This window comes from Elephantulus edwardii, unplaced genomic scaffold (genome assembly GCF_000299155.1).
Source record: "Elephantulus edwardii isolate Elephantulus edwardi_28Jun2011 unplaced genomic scaffold, EleEdw1.0 scaffold00086, whole genome shotgun sequence".
Taxonomy (NCBI): domain Eukaryota; kingdom Metazoa; phylum Chordata; class Mammalia; order Macroscelidea; family Macroscelididae; genus Elephantulus; species Elephantulus edwardii.
Window position 1 is genome coordinate 6,111,021 of NW_006399836.1, and position 20,376 is coordinate 6,131,396.

General features: G+C 50.6%; 1 protein-coding gene across 1 annotated transcript in view; it reads right to left on the minus strand.

Annotated features, from left to right (window-relative positions):
* CACNA1I (calcium channel, voltage-dependent, T type, alpha 1I subunit) overlaps positions 1 to 20,376 on the minus strand; it is a 186,428-nt gene that overhangs the window by 46,729 nt on the left and 119,323 nt on the right. Inside the window, exons 6-9 of the mRNA XM_006890106.1 lie at positions 17,726 to 18,041; positions 16,026 to 16,118; positions 12,464 to 12,770; positions 9,477 to 9,883 (exon numbers count right to left, since the gene is read on the minus strand). Of these exons, the coding sequence (XP_006890168.1) occupies positions 9,477 to 9,883; positions 12,464 to 12,770; positions 16,026 to 16,118; positions 17,726 to 18,041 (1,123 nt within the window). The remainder of the gene's footprint in view (positions 1 to 9,476; positions 9,884 to 12,463; positions 12,771 to 16,025; positions 16,119 to 17,725; positions 18,042 to 20,376) is intronic.

Below are 20,376 nucleotides of genomic sequence, written 5' to 3' on the forward strand. Positions count from 1 at the left end.
ACACACACACACACACACACACACACACTCCCCTCCCGCATTTGATGCGGCCACACACACATGCTCTCCGAAAGGTCACTGCTCTGCCTCCCTCACAACAGTTGTTCCTCCAGTCGGGAGTGCACACCTGTTAATCGCTTCCTAATGGGCCATCCATCACCCTTGTGAGCGTGTTCTGGGAGAGAGACAGGGAGGGGAGAGACAGCTAGCAGAGAGAGAGAGACAAACAGACAAATATAGACAGAGTGCGAGACCGTGGGGAGGTGGGTGTGTGGAGAAAGATGGAGAGGTGGACAGACTGGAAAGACAGAGCCATGGGCACAGAAAAAAAAGTAGAGTACAGAGAGACGGAGGCCTAGAGGCGGACAGAGACACAAGGCCACAGAGACCCCGTGAGAACCAGAGACACAGGACCCAGAGAAAGACACTGTGGGAGTCAGAACAACAGCCAGTGAGAAACAGACAGAGATCCACCAGCAAAGAAGGGACCTGAGGGCTGGTTAATGTAGCCAGAGGCAGGAGGGCAGAAGGAGAGGAGTTGAGGTTATGCAGAGAGGCGCTGGGCTGGGCAGAGCCACCACAGCCTTGCCTGGTAGCAGGCTAGAGTGGCCGTGGCACATGGCCTTGACCCTTCCAGCAGAGGCAGACAGGTCTGCCAAGCAGGGGTCTCTAACCTGGTCCCTCTTCCTAGATAGCGAGGCAGGAGCGGCTGAGGCCCAGTGTCCACTGGGTGTGACCATCCTCACGGAAGCAGAGTCTGTGGGGAGGCCCCTGCGCTTGCAGGACTTGGGGACAGAACAGAACTCAGGGTACTGTAGCAGTCATGCTGCTTACTGTACCCTCCTGAGCACGCAGCCTCTCACCTAACCCCATGTTATAGAGGGAGAGGATCCCCAATAAGTTAAAGCATCAGCTGCTAAAACAAATGCAAATGTGATTTAGACAGCTGTTGCTATTGTTATGAACAAGAGACAGGAACCCTGTCCTACCCTGTGCCATCCTCACAATCTCTGACACACTCAAGCCCATTGCTGCAGTCACTGTGTCAAGCCTTCTGGTCAAGGGTCTCCCTCTTTTTCCATCACTCTATCCAAGAATGATGTCCCTCTCCAAGGAATAGACTCTCCTAGCAACATGCCCAACGTCAGTGAGATGAAGCTTCCTCCTCTTTGCCTCCCAAGGGCACTCTGGCTGCACCCTCTCCATGATTTATCTGTTTGTTCTTTTGAATGTCCATGGGATGCTCAGTGCTCTTCTCCAACACCACAGCTCAAAGGCATCAGCTCTTCTTCTGTCATCATTATTCAGTGTCCAGCTGTCCGCTGCATAGCAAGCAATTGAAGACTATGTCCCGAACCAGGCGCACCTTAGACCTTAATCTGACAGACATCCTTGCTCCTCAGTAATTTGGAGAGGTCCCTGGCTGCAAACGTTCCCAAGGTATTAAGTCTCCTGATTTCTGACTGCTGGTACCAAGTATGTTGATTGCAGATCCAAGTAAGATATAGCAGACAGTTGTTGTTGTTGTTATGTGCCATCAAGTTGCCTGCGACTCAGAGCGACCCTATGTAGAATAGCTCTGAGTCCTGCCCTATCCTGAGCCAGTCTCACTCACTCCGAACCAAGTTTCTCCTCTGAGGCAAGGATTTTGGAGCTCACATACTTTGGGTATGTGGCCAGTAGGAACCAGTCCTTGGAGAAGGAGATCATGCTCGAAAGGGTGGAGGAAGGAGACAGTATCCAGACACCTGCAACCTCACCCCTATGCTCACCTGATTGCCCCATGACTAGGCAGGGCTCACCAGCCCACTTTACAGATGAACAAGTGGAGGCTGTGTAGGAATGTGACGCCCAGCCTTCCCTCTCGCCCTGCACACACACAGCCTCAGCAGCAAGCACGGCTCCCTGCCGCCAGGGTGGGAAGCAGGGCCAGGTGGGCCCCAAGACACCTCCCCCCCCATCACTGCCCCTGCTGGAGGGGGGCTGCCTGTCTCTCCACTTCTCCTGCTGTGCCCTCCTCTTCCCACGCTCCTCTCAGCGGCCCTGGGTCACCTCTCCCTGCAGGCGTCACCTCAGACGGGGCTGCTCAAAATAAACAAGGGGGCGGATGGCTTGTCACCAGTGGTGTCTGGGAGCGGAGGGAGCCGAGTAAAAATACCAGCAGGCCTTGCAGAGTCGCCGCCGAACAATGGCTGCGCTTTAAAAAGAACGTGCTGCGAACCCTCCATCCCCCGCACTGCTTCTTTAATTAATTAATATTTGGAGGCTCTAGACAGTGGTGAGCAACGTGCCCCGGGCTGGTGGCGGCAGGACAGAGGCAAGGACTCATCAGTGCGCTTGGGGTGTTCCTGGCACAGAGGACACTATAGGGCAGAGCTGAGCTGCCCAGGGTGGGAAGGGGTGTGTCCAAGGCTCTAAGCTTTATCAAGGGGACATGTGGTGGCCAAGATGGTAGAGTGTTGAGCGACTCAAAGGCTGCACTTGTCCGGCAGTTTGAAAGCACCTGGTCGGTTTCTCGGGAGAAGGATGGGCCATCTGCTCCTGTGCCATTTACAGCCTCAGAAACTCCATGGAGGGTCAGCTACAAGTTGCTTCTGACTCCTGGACAATGAGTGAGTGTTCACGGACGGGGACTCCAGCTCTTGTGGTTTATTCCGTAAGGAGTCCCACAGCTAAGCCAAAGGCAGAGCTCTGATGGTTTGGAAACACCAGCTGCTCTGCAGAAGAAAGATAAGCCATCTCCTCCCATGTGATTGACAGCTTTGGAAACCCACTGGGAGTAGGCTGGATTGACAGTGACTGTAACCAGAGACTTCCTGTTGTTTTGTTAGGTGCTATTGAGTCAAGAACGACTCCTACTGACCCTATGGACAACAGATCTGAGTTCTGTTATGTCCTGTCCTGTGCCATCCTCATCGTCCTTCTCGTAGATGAGCGCTTGCTGCAGTCACTGTGTCAATCCATCTCATTGAGGGTCTTCCTCTCTTTCACTGACCCTCCACCTTTCCAAGTGTGACGGCCCTTTCCAAGGAATAGCTTCACCTGGCAATATGTCCAGAGTATGTGAGAGAAAGTTTTTTAACATTTCCTTCCAATGAGCACTCTGGTTGCACTTTCTCCAAGATAGGTATGTTTGTTCTTTTGGCAGTCCATGGGATCTTTAGTGCTTTTCTCCAGCACCACAACTCAAAGGCATCAATTCTTCTTCTGTCATCCTTATTCACTGTCCAGCTCTCAGATGCATAGCAAGCAATTGAAAAGGCCATGGCCTGAATCAGGCACATCCTGGTCTTCAAATCGACATCACTGTTCCTCAATAATTTGGAGAGGTCCTTGACTGCAGACTTTCCCAGTGCAATAAATCCCCTAATCTCCTGACTGTTGAGACCAAGGGTGTTGCTGTGGATTCAAATAAGATGAAAACACTTTCAATCTTTTCTCCAACTATCATGATGATGTCCATAGGTCCAGTGGTGAGAATTCTTGTTTTCGTGACAGTGAGAGGTAATCCATTAGTGTTTGATAATGAAGTAGTGTTTGATTTTCTGCAGCAAGTGCTTCAAATCCTCCTCACTTTCAGCAAGAAAGGTTGTCATCTGCATAATGCAAGTTGTTGACAAGTCTTTCTCTGATGCTGTGTTCTTCTTCCTAGTTAGTTCAGCTTCTGAAATGATTTGCTCAGCATACAGACTGAATAGGTAAAGAGAGAGGATACAACCCTGATACACACTTTTCTTAATTTAAAACCATGTAGGGTTCCCTTGCTCTCTTCACACAACAGCTTCTTGGTCTACATATAGGTTTCCCATGAGCACAATTAAGTGTTCTAGGACTCCCATTCTTCTCAATGTTAGCCATAGTTTGTTATGACTTACACAAGTCAAATGCCTTTGCATGGTCATTAAAGCACAAATAGACATTCTTCTGGTATTACTTACTTTCAGCCAGGATCCATCTGACATCAGCAGTGATAGCCCTGGTGCCACAGCCTCTTCTAAATCCAGCTTGAACTTCTAGCAGTTCTCTGTGATGTACTCTCCTAGCCATATTTTAGATGATATTCAGCAATACTTTGCTTGTTGTTGTTGTGTGTCATAGACTCAAAATCGACCCATAGCTGGAGAATTTTCAAAGACAGTTAATCACACAGGAGGAGATTGTCCATTCTTCTCCCATGGAGCAGCTGGTGGCCTCAAACCGCATGCCTTCAGGATTGCAGCGCAGCTTCTTGTCACTAGGCCACCAAAGCTCCCATATTTGGCTTTGATGTGATATTAATGGTATTGTTCAATAATTTCCACATTCTGTTGGATCACCTTGAGCATGGCAGAGATCATTCGGATGGTGCTAGATAGGGCAGGGTTCAGATCTGTTTGTTCATGGAGTCAACTCAATAGCACCTAATAACAACAACAACTACAACAACTATGCACCAAGGCACCTCTACCCAGGAAGCTCTGCTCCACACAGGGGTTTGGGGAGCCTATTCACAGATGGAGATACAAGCTGAGATAGGCTAAGTATCATGGGTTGACTTGTGTGGCCCCTCCTACAAAACATATGTGTGTAATAACAGAATATGGAAATGACATAATGACACCATGATCTGAAAAACCAAATAGCTGTAAAGAATTAAAGGTAGAATGCAACAGCCTTAATCTCATCACAGACCTGACCTCATCTAAGAGAAATTTCCCTAGGATGTGGCCTGTATCCCTGTCATCTCACAAGAGAGAAAAGTGAAGGGAAGCTGGCCAAGGAAGGGGATGTTAGCACCATCAAGGAAGAATTGTCGGGAGTGGAGTGTGTCCTTTGGGGCTCATATCTCTTGAGGGAGGAAGTCCCTGATGCTAAGAAAGGCCAGGGCCCACAGAGATTGCCAAGGAATATCCGGCCTACAGATGCCGAAGACAAGGATTTCCCTACAAAACTTACAGAGAAAGAAAAAGCCTTCCTTAAAGCTGGCACCTTGAATTTGGACTTCTAGGTTCCTGCTCTGATGGCCTAGATGTTAAGGAATAGCACTTCTATCCCAAAGGCATGCAGTTCAAATCTACCAGTTGCCCCATAAAAGAAAAATGGACAGTTTCCTCTCGTGCAATTTAGTGCTTCTGAAAAGTCACTGAAGGGCCAGCCATGGGTTCCTACTCAACAATACACAACAACAACCTATTCTTGAGATGGTGTTTAAAGTCATTTACGATTGACTCAACATTGCAATTTGGTTCTTGTGGACTTGTTTCGATTCTCAACTACAATTTGAACTTGCACATGAGTAATTGATGTTTGTTCGACAGTCAGCACCTAGCCTAGCTTCGACTGCTGATGTTGAGCTTCTCCAATGATTCTTCCCACAGATGTAGTCAATCTGATTCGTGTGTAGTCTATCAGATGAGGTCCATGTGTATAGTAACCATTTATGTTTCTTTAAAGAGGTGTTTGTGATGAATAAATTACTAACTGTATGAAATTCTATCATTAACTCACCAATCTCTTTTCTATTACCAAGCCCATACTTTACAACTACCAGTTCTTGGTTTCTAACTTCTGCATTCCAGTCACCAATTATTATTACTGCACCTTGATTGCACATTTGGTCAATTTCTGACTGCAAATGTTGGGAGAAATCATCAGTTTCTTCATCTTTGCTGTTAGTTACTGGTGCACGTTTGAATATTAGTTGTATTAACAGGTCTTCTTTGTATGCATATGGATAAGATCCTATCACTCACAGCACTGTACTTCAGAATGATCTTAAAATGTTCTGTTTGAGGGTGAACACACCACCATTCCTTTCCAATTTGTCATTCCCAACATAACCGATCATGTGATTGTCTGCTTTAAAGTGGCCAGTATCAGTCCCTCTCAGCTCCCTAATGTCTACCATGTCCATCTTTATGCATTCCACTTCAACTTTTCACAACTTCAAATTCTCCTAGATTCATACTTGATATATTTCATATTTAAAGTGGATATTTGCACCTATTTCTCTTCATTTTTTTAGTGCCTCCCAACTTGGGGAGCTCATCACCAGGCACTATATCTAACATACTTCAGGCATGTTGCTAAAAGAGGCTATTCCTTGGAAAAGGACATGATGCTGGGAAGGGTGGAGGGTCAGCAAAGGAGAGGAAGACCCTCAACCAGGTGGATTGACACGGTGACTGCTGCAATGAGCTCCTGTGTGTCAGGAAGTGTGAGGATGGCCCAGGATAGAACAGGGTTCAGATCTTTTGTTCATAGGGTCGTTATGAGTCATACTCAACTCAACCGCACCTAACAACAATATATCTAACTCTCACTGGAGGAAATGCAACTGGATGCTGCTTAGAGGAAGGGTTGGTGAAACTTTGTTTCATAGACTCTGGACATGTTGCCATCAGGGACCAGTTCTTGGAAAGAGACATCATGCTGGGAAAGAAAGCCAAGGAGAGGATGAGCCTCCATGAGACAGACTGACATAAGGCCTGAGCACGCCGGAGTTCACGAAGATGGCACAGGACAGCGCAAAACGCAGATCCCTTGTTCATAGGTCTGTTCATAGCAGTGACATGCTAGCACCTAACAACTCTCTAAGGTACGTAACAACAAGAAAATTTACAAAGCCTAAGCTTTTCTAGAACAAAGCTGGTTGAACTAAAAGACACAGAGAAAGAAAAAAACAGAGAGGAGAGATTAAAAAAAAGAGAAGAAACATAAAGAGATAAGAGAGAAATGGCAAATAAAATTGAAATAATAGATGCTAGCCAGAAGTCAAATGGATGATATTGTTAAGGAACTGACAAAAGTGAATGTGTGATCTAAAATTTTGTGTTCCACAACTACAGAATCCATGAGATAAAAACAACAAAGAAAAACCCAACAACCCAACAATGTATGGCATCAAAGGTCTCATACAACACTTCCTAACAGACTTGACACTATTGACAGAAAAGGGACGACTTCACAATGTCAAAGATTATGAATATATACAAGAAGGATCAATAAATTACTTTGTACAAATTAGTATTTCCTGAATAAACAGACATGAAAACTTAAAAATACATAATAAATTAATTTTAATAGAAAAAAAGAAAACATTTATTAAAATTTGTTTGTAGTATCTGTTATCTCAGCACTAGGTAATTAAGACCCCAAAGGTCAACCACAGTCGTCCCACCAGTCAACAGCATAACCAGCTGTGTAACATGGAAGGTGAGGAGCAATTTCACTTCTTAGCAGGGTGTGGTTTGTCTAAAGAGCGTTGAGGACAATGAGACCAGCTTCAAGGGTGGCTGTAAGGAGGCAGTGCCCCAGCTGTCTCAGCACTTGGGCCTTAGTGGGTGATCAGTAAATACAGCCAAACTCTGTGAGGGGGAGGGTACCATGGGAGGCACTTGCCTCAAAGATGAGAAACCAAGGTCAGTGAGCAGAAGACGCTCTGATTGGTTGGGGCCACCAGAAGAATCCTCACCTATGCCTGCAAGGAGCAGGTTAGAATCCCACTCAGGCTCCAGGTGACAATGCAGTGAGACAGACAGAGACCCTGAGGGGGCTGGGCTGGGTGAGAGGCAGAGGGAGAGGTGGGCTCTGAGAACAGACCTCCCTGGTCATGGTCTCCTTGGAGGGCACGGGACCAGGAGTGAGCTGACAAACAGACCTCTGACAGCCTTGGTTTGCTGTGTCTGCCAATTTACATGGTGTAAACGCTTCCACTATGATTGATTTCAAGTTACCAACTGTTAAAACAACTGGTTTGTAAAATTTCAAGGTGCTTCCGAGTTGCGTTTGAGAAGGCCACCAGTGGGGCCAATGTCCAGTCTCAGACCTACAGCAGGCCTGGGACAAGCCCCTCCTGGTGCCACTCCACTCCCACTAGTGCAAACACCCCAAGAGCAACTGTTTTCTGAGGCTCCTTCCCCAAGAGTGCCTACCTAGCCAGGCCTCCACCCCCAAGCAGGTCAGGGCAGGGCTGGGCAAAGCCCAGAGGCTGGCCTCCAGATGTATGGGGACTGGATCACCTGTATCCCCCAGAGTTAACCCTCTGGCTGTCCTCACCAGCCTTCCCCAGGGCCGCTTCTAATTAAGCAGGAATAGCTGGCAAACCAGCAACTCCAAACACAGTGTCACAGCAGCCCCAGGGGCCACATTTAAAGCAAATTGAATGGAGGGAGCTAATGAAGAGAGAAATGAGAGTGTGGCAGGCACACTGCAGGGCGCAGCTGGGTGGGTGCCGAGCTGCAGGGGGAGGGCAGAAGGACGCACAGGCAATGCCGAAATCCTCCGCCCTACAGGCGAGTCAGCCATGGAAAATGTGAGTTCAAATCTGATCCTTGGCTTAGACCCGTCACTTCCCTGTCCTGGGCCTCGGGGTTACCAGCTGCACAATGCGGGTGCCTCCATGGAGACAGGCTGAACGTTAAGGGGGAGAACCTATCTGAGGTCTGAGGTTGTAACTTGTCATCAGTTTCAACTCATGATGACTCAAGTGCAAGGTAGGCCTGCGTCCATGGGGCTTCCAAGTCTGTGGCCTTTGGAAGCGGATCTCCAGGCCTGTACTCTGAGGCACCTCTGGGTGGGTTCGAACCATCAACCTTTTAGCTAACAGTCAAGTAAGTACTTAACCATTTTTGTCACCCATCGATTCCAGAAACAGAAAGTGATGTGTTCATGGTTTTTAAAAAAACAAAGACAGGACGAGACTTGACATTCAGGCTGTCAGTCTAGGTGTGACTTATGAGCCAGTTGATGTATACAAACCCCAGATCACAGCACCTCCGCCCTGCGTCCCCACAACATGTGCTACCCTCCTCACCTCTTGAAAACCCCTCTGATGCTCTCTCACCTGCCAGTAGCTTCCCTCCCCTAGAACTTACTCTCCCCACTTCTCTGAATTCCTTTCACTTCTAAATCCCCAATGCCAGGAGAAGCCCTGGGCACACCAATGAACTCAACCAGCGTCCCCGTGCTCAGAGCCAAGGACAGAAGAAACCACAGGGTCCTCCAAGGAGAGTGATTGGGGGTCTGGTCTTTGCAGACTGACTAAGGCCCCTCGAAGCATCATGAGTTGTGGGGTTCAGATGATGGCGTAGTGGAGGCAGGTAATGGGTATGTGATGGTTGGCTCACTAGAGACTTTGAATGTGGAGTGGAAAAGTCCAGCTCATGTCCGCAGGGCAATAGGGAGCTATGGACGTTTGAGGGCAGGGAGAGGCCCTCTGGGAAGACCACTCCAGCTGTTTGTAGGGAGGTCACACAAGAGGGCTCACCCTGAGAGAGGAGGCAGATTGGGTAGGAACCAGCAGGAGATGGGCTGGGGATGCCTGGTGTCTGGGCTGTGCTACCTGGGAGGCATTCCCACGTCGGGAAGACCCAGCCCTGACACAGCTTCATTCATTCATTCATTCATTCATTCACTCATTCACCCATCAGAACCCCTGAGCCCCTCCCTCCTCGGCACCGGCCAGCCCCGCCCTCCACGTGCACATGCGCACTGGCCTGCTCGTGGTGCTCGATGCCCATGCTGATGGTGTTCACCAGGATGGCCATCATGATGCCCCGGTTGAAGTACTTGCTGTCCACGATGCCCCGCAGCTTGGCACGCATCTCCCTCCACACGTCCCCGCACAGCCGGGCCGCCCCGTCCGCCTGCTCATCCTCGTCCTCCTTGCCCGGCCCCGAGGAGGCCCCGTCGCTGCTCCGGCCTCCGTCCCCTTCCGCCTCCTCCGAGCCCCGGGACCCCGAGCCTTCCTGACCCGAGTCGGGGCTGCCCAGGTCCGAGGGCCGCCGGCCAGCCTCATGCTGGCAGCGGGGGCAGCAGGCTGAATCCGAGGCCAGCATGGCAGAGATGGGCTGCACCAGCGTGTGGGGAGTAGGGTCCTGGGGACTGTGTCTCGGGCACAACTCTGAAAGGCAGACGGGGGGCAAGGTCAGTGCCCATCCATCGGGCACCAGCCATAGTGGCCCAGCCTAACCCCTGGGTTACAGCCTTTTGTGCCTGGAATGAGCTGGTCAGTCCAGTTACAGGCAGAGTGGCTGGAATGTCTCAGGGTCTGCTATGGGATAGGGGGTGCGAGTGTCACCTCACAGGGCCTTGGTTAATACATGGAAGCTTCTAGAACCATGCCGGGTGCAATAGTAACTCTCACTGCCCATCATTCCCTGGGTCAGTTGGTACTGAAAGACTGTCCTGAAAATGTAGCCCCTCTGCACAGTCCTGCTTGCCACCATCCTGGAGTTTGCGGGTGAGATAGCAAATAGGACTGGGTGGTGTGGGGGCCACTGTCCCCTCATGGTCCTCACACCTCCCACCGGGCCATGGCTTTGTTTGTCCCAGGGAAGGAAGGAGACACACAGGGCCCATACAGGGCTTATCTAGGAGCTCTGGGGTGCCTTCAGGAGCGGTCAGTGGTTCTGGATCCAGGGGAGAGGGCGAGGTCAGAGTGTCCAGCCCCCTGAGATCCCAGGATGGTGTGTGAGCCTATGATCTATGAGCCATGGCCAAGAGAGGGGCTTCCCTCCTGGGTGGGGATGCAGCTAGCTGGCTGTATTCTTTGTATTTTACTCTGTTTTCTCAGAGTAAATCTGTTTAGCTTGAGCAGAAAAAAAAAACCCAAACGTAAAAGGGAGAGAACAGCATGGACCACATAGCCTTCATTTCCACATTTGCCTCCAAATATCTCCCGAGCGCTGGACAAGGCCCTCTGCCCTCTCAGTCCCCAGCACTGGGCTCTGGTCCCTCTTTGGCCCCTGCAGGACCTCAAAGTCCTTCTCTTCCCCAGCCTCATTTCATTGCCCCCTACCCCTATATGAGAGGCTGTGCCCTCGACACCTGGTTCCCAGGGAAAGGAAGGGACTAGGGAGCCAGGGGGCCCAGACTTCCTTCCAGAAGCCCCCTGCCTGCACTCTTGCTCTGGAAAGAAGTTGGTGGGTGGCAGCAGAAAGCCCCTGGGCGTAAACACCCCTCCCCCATGTCATCCAGGAACACCGGGTGCTGGCCATGCCAGCCTCTACTCCTCCATCCACGTGCCTGGCCAGCCCACGGGCCTCCTGGTGCCTCCTCCAAGGCCAGGCTGGAGCCCAGGGACAGTGGGCGGCCACTCTGGGACTGAATTTTCCTGTTGCCTCCCAGGAATCTCAAGTTCCCCAAGCAGGGCCAGCGTGGCTGGCTTCCACTGTTGGCGGCAAGGCTCCTCTGTCCCCACCTCACTGTCCCCTGTCCACTCTGACACTCCAGGATCCTGAGTGTTTACCACAGACACTCTGTGTGACCTCAGGTCAGTCCCTTAAGCTCTTGGACTTCAGTTTTCCCATCTGAAAACCAGGGGCTCAGTTTCCCTTTCGGAACTGTTTTCTAGAACAGAGGAGTAGCCAAATAAGGAAGCCCTTTCCAGTCCTGAAGGGCTAACTCTCAGAAATGACCACTGGCCATAGTTGGCATGTGTCCCCCACAGGTCCATTCTCAATTATTCCAGGCCCCTTTATTCTGCCCTAGGCTTTACTAGCAAGCTGTGGGGTGGCACCAGGAAGCAGGAGCGGGGAGGTGAGAGTGCCACTAGGCTGAGGTCAGAGAATCAGTCCTTTTTTTCTGAGTGGAAAGGGAAGGAGCCTACCCAGGGACCAGCAGTGAGATGGTCCTGGCTGGGGCTGTCTGGAGAGTGTGATGTCTGGTGGTATCATGGGCAATAGGTTGGACTGCTAACCAAAAGGCCAAGGGTTTGAATCCATTAGCCGATTCAAGGGAGAAAGATGAGGCAGTCTGCTCCCAGAAACCTGAAGGAGAGCGGTGGGTCTGGTTCTGAGTTTGAGGGCTGGCTCTGTGCAGCCACTTCACAAGAGAAAGGAGGTCTAGGGAGCTCTGGTGGCCTAGTGACAAGAAGCTGTACTGCAATCCCAGAGGTACGCGGTTTGAATCCACCAGATGCTCTGCTGGAGAAGGAGGGGCAATCTCCTCCTGTACCAGTCAGATCTGATTTGACGGTACACACCAAAATAATAATCATAATCATAATCATAGAAAGGAGGTCTGGCTGGCATGGGGCAAAGGGAAAGGAGATGGGAGTGAAGGGGCCCAGCTGGCATGGGGTAAAGGAAAAGAGGGTGGAAGTGAAGGGGCCTGGCTGGCAGGGGGCAAAGTGAAAGAGGTGGGAGTGGAGGGGCCCAGCTGGCATGGGGTAAAGGAAAAGAGGGTGGAAGTGGAGAGACACAGCTGGCACGGGGCAAAGGGAAAGAGGTGGGAGTGGAGGGGCCCAGCTGGCACAGGGCAAAGGGAAAGAGGGTGGAAGTGATGGGTACTTGGGAGGTTCTATAAAGAAAACACCAAAGTGTGGGGTGGAATAAAGACGTGGAGTTCAGAACTCCTCTTGCTCTGGGGAGACGTGAAACCACTGGGGATGCCGGCCTTTCCGACCCCCGTGTTGATGGCACCTGGACTCCCATGTGGTCGTGGGAAGGGGCAGGTGCAGACAGGAGGCAGCGTCACTTACTGTAGTGGCGGGGCTCCTTGGCATGGGGCCCCGGCTTGGTGGGCGCAGGCGCCCCCGGGGCCTGGCGCCGGCTCTGCACGGCCTGGTAGAGGCCCAGGGCCCGGCGCTTGGCCTTGCGCAGGATGTGACAGACATACTGGAAGATCTCCTCATAGCAGTCGCCCGGCTCGGCGTAGCTGGCCACCGTGCTGGAGGACAGGTAGCGCTGCCGCTGCTCCAGCATCAGCCGGTGCTCCCGCTGCTTGGTCTCCGAGAACTGGGTCGCTATGACAACGAGGCACAGGTTGATCATGAAGAAGGAGCCCACCTGTGACCAACGGGAGGAGAGGACAGGGACAGGGACGGAGGGGACAAGGTGGGGGAGGCAGAGACAGTGGATGAGGGGCCAGCAGGGAGACAAGGGGAGTGAGAGGCAGAGAGAGATGGAGAGAGACAGGGAAAGAGAGAGAGAGAAGGAGGGATGGAAGCAGAAGTGAAGAAAGGAGGGACCGGGGAGACGCAGCAGCACAAAAAGGACCAGCAAGAAGAGGCAACACAGAGAAAGAGCCCGAGACAGAGTGAGCCAGGCTCAGAGGGGAGACACGGGAGCGGAAGCAGAAAGAAGCACAACAGCACAGGAGGCAAGGACAGAGGGCCCAGAGAGACAGAGGCACAGAGACACAGATAGGGACAGGAAAAGATCGCTGAGGCCTCGCTCCGTGACAAGGAGAGGACCCCGGGTGGCGGGGGCCCAGGGCCCAGCCCCAGCTCCCTTCAACCCTGGCCGTGCTGCCACCTGACCAGGACATGGGCAGTGAGGCCAAAGACAGAGGGGAGGCCACAGCCCCACCTGGGTTCCCCAGACCTGAGTCCTACCTCGATCCTGCCCTCTCTGAACTTGACCTCAGGCCTCTGGACAAGAACAGGAAGCTTCTCAAAGAAAAGGTTTCCTCAACTTTGCATGAGGAGGACAAGGCAAGGTGGCTCTGGTAGAAAGAACCTGTCACCTCCTACTGTCCCTTAACTAGGGGTCCAGGGAGCAGACCCTCCTCACCTTGCTGCTGGGGTCAGTCCACCACCACCAGCACCCATCAGCTATGATCCATCACCCTTTGGGGGGTGCTCAGCAGCCTGCCCACCAGGAGACAGGCTCACCTCACATCATCTCACTTCACAAATATTGTGTATTCTAAAAATTGAAGGTTTGTGGCAACTTTCGGGGAGCAAGTCTGTCACGTCATTTTTCTAACAGCATGTGTTCACTGCAGGTCTCTGTGTCACATTTTGATAACTCACAATATTTCAAACTCTTCCATCACGCTGGTGCACTCTTAATAGTTGACAGTATAGTACAAACATATATTTTGTCATTTCCAGTTCCAAAGCTTCTTACATTGTAATTCTCCCAAAACCTCCAAATCTAGAATTACAATATCAGTCCTCCTTGGCAGCGCTGCACTAATTGTTATGCTGAGTCTGAACCCACCGTACAGGAGTTTTCAGAGGCAATTAGTCCCAGGAGAGGGAGATGACCCATCAAAGCTCCCCAGTATAAACCAGGGACAAAAAAAAATTAATTGGTGTTACTCCCTTTTATTACAATGTTGGCTTTGTTGTGGTGGTCTGGGACCGATCCCGCAGTACCTACCTCCAAGGTCGGCCCGGAGCTTTCCACCCAAAGGCCTTCCAGCCCGGCCCAGAGAACTCTGGGAAAAATCTTTGCCTCTCAGGGAAAAAGATGCTCTGCTGCTTCCCTCATTCCCCACCGAGATTTCTCTAACTAGCACTTCCTGGAGGTTTGCTCCACTCTCATCTGTCAGAGGGACCACAACCCTCTCATCTCCAGGGGACCCCACAGATCAGTCTCTACTCCAACCCAGCACTGGCCACTGCTGTCCTTAGGTGACCTGAGCAGGTCCTCCATACCCTCTAGGTCTCCAATTCTCCGTCTGTAAAATGGGAGACTAGCTAAGAGGAATTTAGGACTTTTCCAATCAGCAGGCACACTGAGTGTTGGGTGTGGCCCAGTTACCCGTCCTGTCTGGGGCCCAGGGTCCTCCCGGAGTGGGCTGTAGCCTGCAGGGTCAGATGTGTGGAAGGACGCTGCGGCCTCAGCCTCCTGCTGGCCCCTTGCTCCTGGGCCAGGGCCACCTGTGACCAGCAGTAACAGGAGCAGGTCACACTGGGGGCTGGGACTGCATATGCTTTGAACTCAGTTTCATCCAATTCCCCAGAGCCTCTTTGCTAGGAGTCATCACTGCACCCCACTTCACAGGGAATCCAGAGGGCTCAGACCACCCCACGGCCTGCTGTGAGTTAACCACTGCAGACCCCATTCTTAACTCCTCCCAGGGAATACTGAGGTGGTCCCTCCCCGAAATTCCAGGCTCCTCAAATAGCCCCCAATCCCTATAATTTGCTGTCCCCACTGGCGTCATTTGGCCGCAGGGTGTCTGTGCGTCTTCCTCCCTCCTGAAGGCATCTCCCTGCTGCCCCTGAGCTAAGACCCCTCCAGGAATCTTTTCCTCCTCCAGGAAGCCTCCCACTCCCTCCTCCCTATCTAGGCTGGGCTGGGACATTCTCTGGGCTCCCAGTCTCTGTCTGGCACTGAGAAAGTTGTGTGGTCACTGGTTCCCAACAGCTCATCGTCCCCTGAGCCTGTGACCTCCTCCAGGGAAGAGCAAGGACTGGCTTCGCTTTAGACCAAAGCATAGACTTCCCTGAATGCTCAGTGATTGAGCAACCGAGAGAACAGATGGGGAAGCCAAGCAAAGCCTGGGCCTCTCCTCCATCTGGGCCTCAGAGACCACGGCCTCCACGTCCCAAGAGAGAAGGGGGCTGCACTGCAGTGGACAAGTCTCAGGTCACCTGCCAGCTTGTCCTGACCTCTGGTTCAAGGTCCCCCTGGGCAGGACAAGCACCGCCCCACAGGGCCCTGTGCCCTTTGCAGGCTGCCAGGAAAGAGCTCCGAACAGCAGGAGTCACAGCAACTCTCCAGGGTGTGAATCACCTTGACATTTGGGGACTTTGCCTGGCTGAGCTGCAGTCAGGTATGACAATGGGGTGAGCATGGCTCTGGGAGATGGCATGGAGACTTCAGACAAGGGAAGGGGCCCTGAGCTGGGGTAGAACCAGCTAGACCTTCCCTACAAGTACCCCCTCCCCAAGAATTCAAGGTGACCCCCAGTTCAAAACAATGGTTAGCCTCTCTTCAAACTCTACCCCAAAGTCCCTGACCCAGAGGGACTTCCACTCTGGGGACACCTTCATCTCAGATCACGGGAGAAGGTTCCCCGAGATGAGGCCGAGAAGCATGAGCTGGGGCACTGGGCGGGCCTTCAATTCTGAGAAATGAGAGGGGAAGGCAGTCAAGAATGATGGACGTGCCCAGCAGCCGCCCTGACCTGTCCCGTCCATCAGCTGCTTTGAAGCTCAGCCCACCTGCTCTCTAAACTCCAGCTCTTTCCTGACACAGAGGGTTCCCGGAGGGCTCCCCAAACACCCCACCTGCTTTGTAGACCCCAAGGAGGCCAGGCCTCGTTCTTGAGCTCAGTCCCCGAGCCCCGGCTTCCTGGACACTTACTATGATGAGCAGAATGAAGTAGATGAAGTTATAGAAGGAGTGTGCGTCCATCACATAGTACATAATCTCCACCCAGCCTTCCAGCGTGATCACCTGGTGGGCACAGAGAAGAGGGCACCTGAGACGAGCAGGGGGAGAACCGTGTGCAGAGGCCCTGCCGTGTAATAGCTAGCTGTACACACATCACCCTCATGCATCCTCATCAGATAGACGAGGAGACTGAAGTTCAGAGAGGACCCCATGTCACGCAGCCAGAAAGAGAAAGAGTCAGAAGTTACATTCAGATCCCTTTCATTGTCCCCACTCCTTCCATGAAAAAGGGACAGAGCAGCCTTGAGAGAGACCAATGCTGGATCCTTCCTGCATGTCGGAAGTCCAGCTACCCAAGGTACAGGTGGTGAGGTATTCTTATGTCCATTTTTTTGAAATTGTGATTTTACAAAAGGTTTACAGAAAGGTTGGGTTTTTCCATGCATTCATCGTTGCACATTTTCCTCCCTCCCCCTCCTTTATAATGCACCTCTTGTTCCAGGTTGTTGTCGTACATGTAATATGTAATCATATATCCCTTCAGACAGTTCTTCCCCTCCTCCGTCCCAATGCATTGTTCATTATCTATCCACTCTTTTCCTATTCTCCTCCCACCCCATTCCCATATCAGCCTTATTTTATGTCCATTTTACAGGTGAGAAAAGAGAGGCACTTAAGCAAGATACCCTAAATCCTACAGTGCATCTCAAAGCACACCTCACCTTTGTCCTCAGGAGAGGTCAAGTGGAGAAGCCAATCGAGTGAGGTCATAGCATGGGATGAGACATGGGATGGGATGGGATGCAATGGGATGGGATGAGACATAGGATGGCATGGGATGGCATGGGATGGCATGGGATGGGGTGAGGCATAGCAGGTTGGGAGTGAAGTGGACAAGTTAGATGCGGTGGTACCTATGGGATAGGATAGGGCAGAGTAGACTCCATACATAGTAAAATTAGTGTTGCTTTGTGAAGATGTGTATATATGCTCATTAACTCACAAGTCAATGTGTTTCCTGCTGTGTTTTGCAGTTAAAAAAAAAAGACAAGGCCCAGAGCACCTGCCTGTCTCTATAAACAAACTGAGCTCCCTGACTGTCCCTTTGTCTGCTGGGCCCTGCTTTGGGCATTGCCTCTGCCAAGAGTGACCCTATGCCCAGAGCCACTGCTTTGTGCTGGCCAGCTCCTCCACTGGGTTCCAGTCTCACTGCTCCATGAGCGGCCCTCCCTACTGGGGCTGACCTGCCCACCCCCCCAGTAACACAGAAGTCCTCAGAGAACTCAGAATTTCAGTCACCCCAATCGAATGAAAATCCAGACTAGGCCATTTGACAGCTGACCACGACCTAGAAGCGCATGTTTATTCTTGGAAGCTCAGTCTTGCAGTCTATGAAGTGGGCCTGATAATGACTATTGTCCCAGAAAGTTGAGTAGAGTCTAATGAATTGAGGGCAAGCACTTCACGCCAAGCCCTGCTCAGCACCCAGCAGTCACCAGCCATCACCCTGCCCTCCTGCCCAGCACCCAGGAGTCACCGGCCATCACCCTGCCCTCCCGCCCAGCACCCAGGAGTCACCCGCCATCACCCTGCCCTCCCGCCCAGCACCCAGGAGTCACCCGCCATCACCCTGCCCTCCCATGGGGCAGTCTGGGCCTGAGGGGTCGCACCTGGAAGATGACGATCCAGGCGTAGCCTATGTTGTCGAAGTTGATGGCGCCTTTGTGAGGGTTGGCACTGCCCGTGCGGCACACGTTGTAGTAACGGTTCCAGTTGACACAGAGGCCGCTGGCATTGAGGTCCTGGCGGCCTGCCCCAAAGTCGTAGATGTCATCTTTGGACAGGCAGCACTCTCGGCCCTGCTCTTTAAGCGGGGGGATCTCGTGGCAGCCCATAATGCCATTGTCCCCTGACAGGGAGCAAATGAAAGGCATTTCATCATCCTCCTCTGGCTGGTAGTAAGGGGGCAGTGCCACATCTCCTTGTCTGTCACGGGGAAGGTGGACAGTGGGTAAGAGAGGAGAAAGGAAGAGGGTCACTGCCTGGAGCACCTGAAGGAGAGACTCGCAGCGTGGTGGAACAGACCCAGAAGAACCTGCCTGCCTCTGAGCCTTTGCATATGTTCCCCCACACCTTGGACACCTTCTCCTGCCTCTGTCCTTGGTCACAAACACCATTACAGATTCATTGTAGTACAATTCCAAGGGGTCCTTCCCTGGAGAGACCTCTGAGCCCCAAGTAGGAATAGTGTGGGACTCCCTGTGCTGTGTACACATCTCCACCACTGCTCTTGAGCACGTATGTCAAGGTCCTATTGTAGACCAGGAGCTCATGGGGGTGATGAAAGCATCCTGGTCACCCACCATCCTCAGTCCCCACATACTATCCCCATAATCAGTAAACGAAAGCTGGATTTGGGGGTGACAGCACAACTCCTTACCACTAAGTCACAAGAGCTCCTTAAAGCTGAATTTTAGTAGTCCCACAGATGAGGGTCAGCTCCTCTGCTTACGTCATCCCTTCACAGCTTTGTGACATTGAGATGGTCACTACCCCTCTCTGGACCTCAACTGATTCATCTGTAAAATGAGCAAACTAACCCTGTCAATCCTGCGGGGCAGTCTCTTCCCATGCGATTTATCACCTCTGAAAAACCAGCTGAAGAGTCAGCTATGGGTCAATTCTGATTCTATGGCACATGATAACAACAGCAACAACAACAATAGACTATAAAGACACACCTATGAGAGTTCTGGTGGCCTAGCTGCACTGCAATCTTGAAGGCACCTGGTTTGAATCCACTGGCTGTTCCATGGGAGAAGGATGGACACTCTCCACCCGTGTGATTAATTGCCTCTGAAAACTCACTGAAGGGTCAGTTATGAGTCAGTTCCAACTCGACAGTACACAACAACAACAGGCAATAAATAGCACTGAGATAATTGCTAACTATTTTAAAATAATGATGTTTGATCCCTACCTCACACTACATAGTAATTTTTTTGAAAATTTGGTCCCCCAAAAAAGGAAATGAAAATTACATATATCTCTATCTATCTATCTATCTATATATCTATCTATCTCTATCTCTATCTCTATGCATTGAAGTAACAATATGTTGGCTATGTTGGGTTAAACAAAATATACTGTAAGACTAAAAATAATGAACTCCTCATAGATTAAATTAACATAAATGCAACAAATATAACCACAAAAATATTACAAGAAAATATGAAATGTTTTTGTTAACTTAGGATAGAAAAGCATTACTGGCTAAGATACAAAAGCTAAAATAAATGTTTTATAAATATTCTACAGGATTGCCACATGCAAATTCAAATTTGTTGTAAGAAAAAAAACAGACCATCCAAAGTACAAAGATAAGCAACAGATTGGGATAAAGTAAAGGAAGAATAACTTTTTCTGCAGAGGGCCAAATAGTAAATATTTTTAAACATAAACAGCTTTGTTGCCATCACAATTATTCAACTCTGCTTTCATACATGAAAAAACCATAGGCAACAGATAAACAAATGGAGTGGCACATTCAAATGAAACTTTATTTACAAAAATAGGCACTAGGACAAATTTGACCCACTGGCTGGAGTTTGCTGTCCCTTACAATCAAGCATATGTAATTCATATAACAGATACAAGTATATCTTTGAAGAGATATATCAATAAGAAAAGTGGCCCACTAGGAAAAAAAAAGGAAAAGACACGGGCAGAAAATTTACAACAGAAACGAAAAGATAAAATTTATAAAAAAAAAAGAGTCTCAACTTAGTTGTTATTATGTGCTGTGGAATCACCTGCAATTCATAGCAATCCTATGTACAATAGCCCTAAACCCTGCTCTATCCTGTGTCAATCTTATTGTCTCTGACATGCCCATCCCGAGTACCCCAGTCAATGAATCAATCCATCTCAACGAGGGTCTTCCTCTCCTGCGCTGTTCCTCCACCCTCCCAAGCATGATATCCCTCTCCAAAGACTGAGCCTGCCTTGCAACATGTCCAAAGTATGTCAGATGAAGCTTCAGAATCCCTGCCTCCAAGGAGCAACCTGGCCTCACCTTCTCCAGGATGAACTTGTTTGTTCTCCTAGCAGTTCATGGTATATTCAATAGTCTTCTCCAACACCATAGCTCAAAGGCATCAATTCTCTTTCTATCATTCCTAGCCTTTGTCCAGCTTTCTGAGGCATAGTAAGTAATTACAAATACCATGACCTGGATCAGGTGCACCCTAGTCTCCAGACCAACATCATTGTTCTTCAGTACTTTGGAGAGGTCTCTGACAGAAGACTTTCCCCAGTGCAA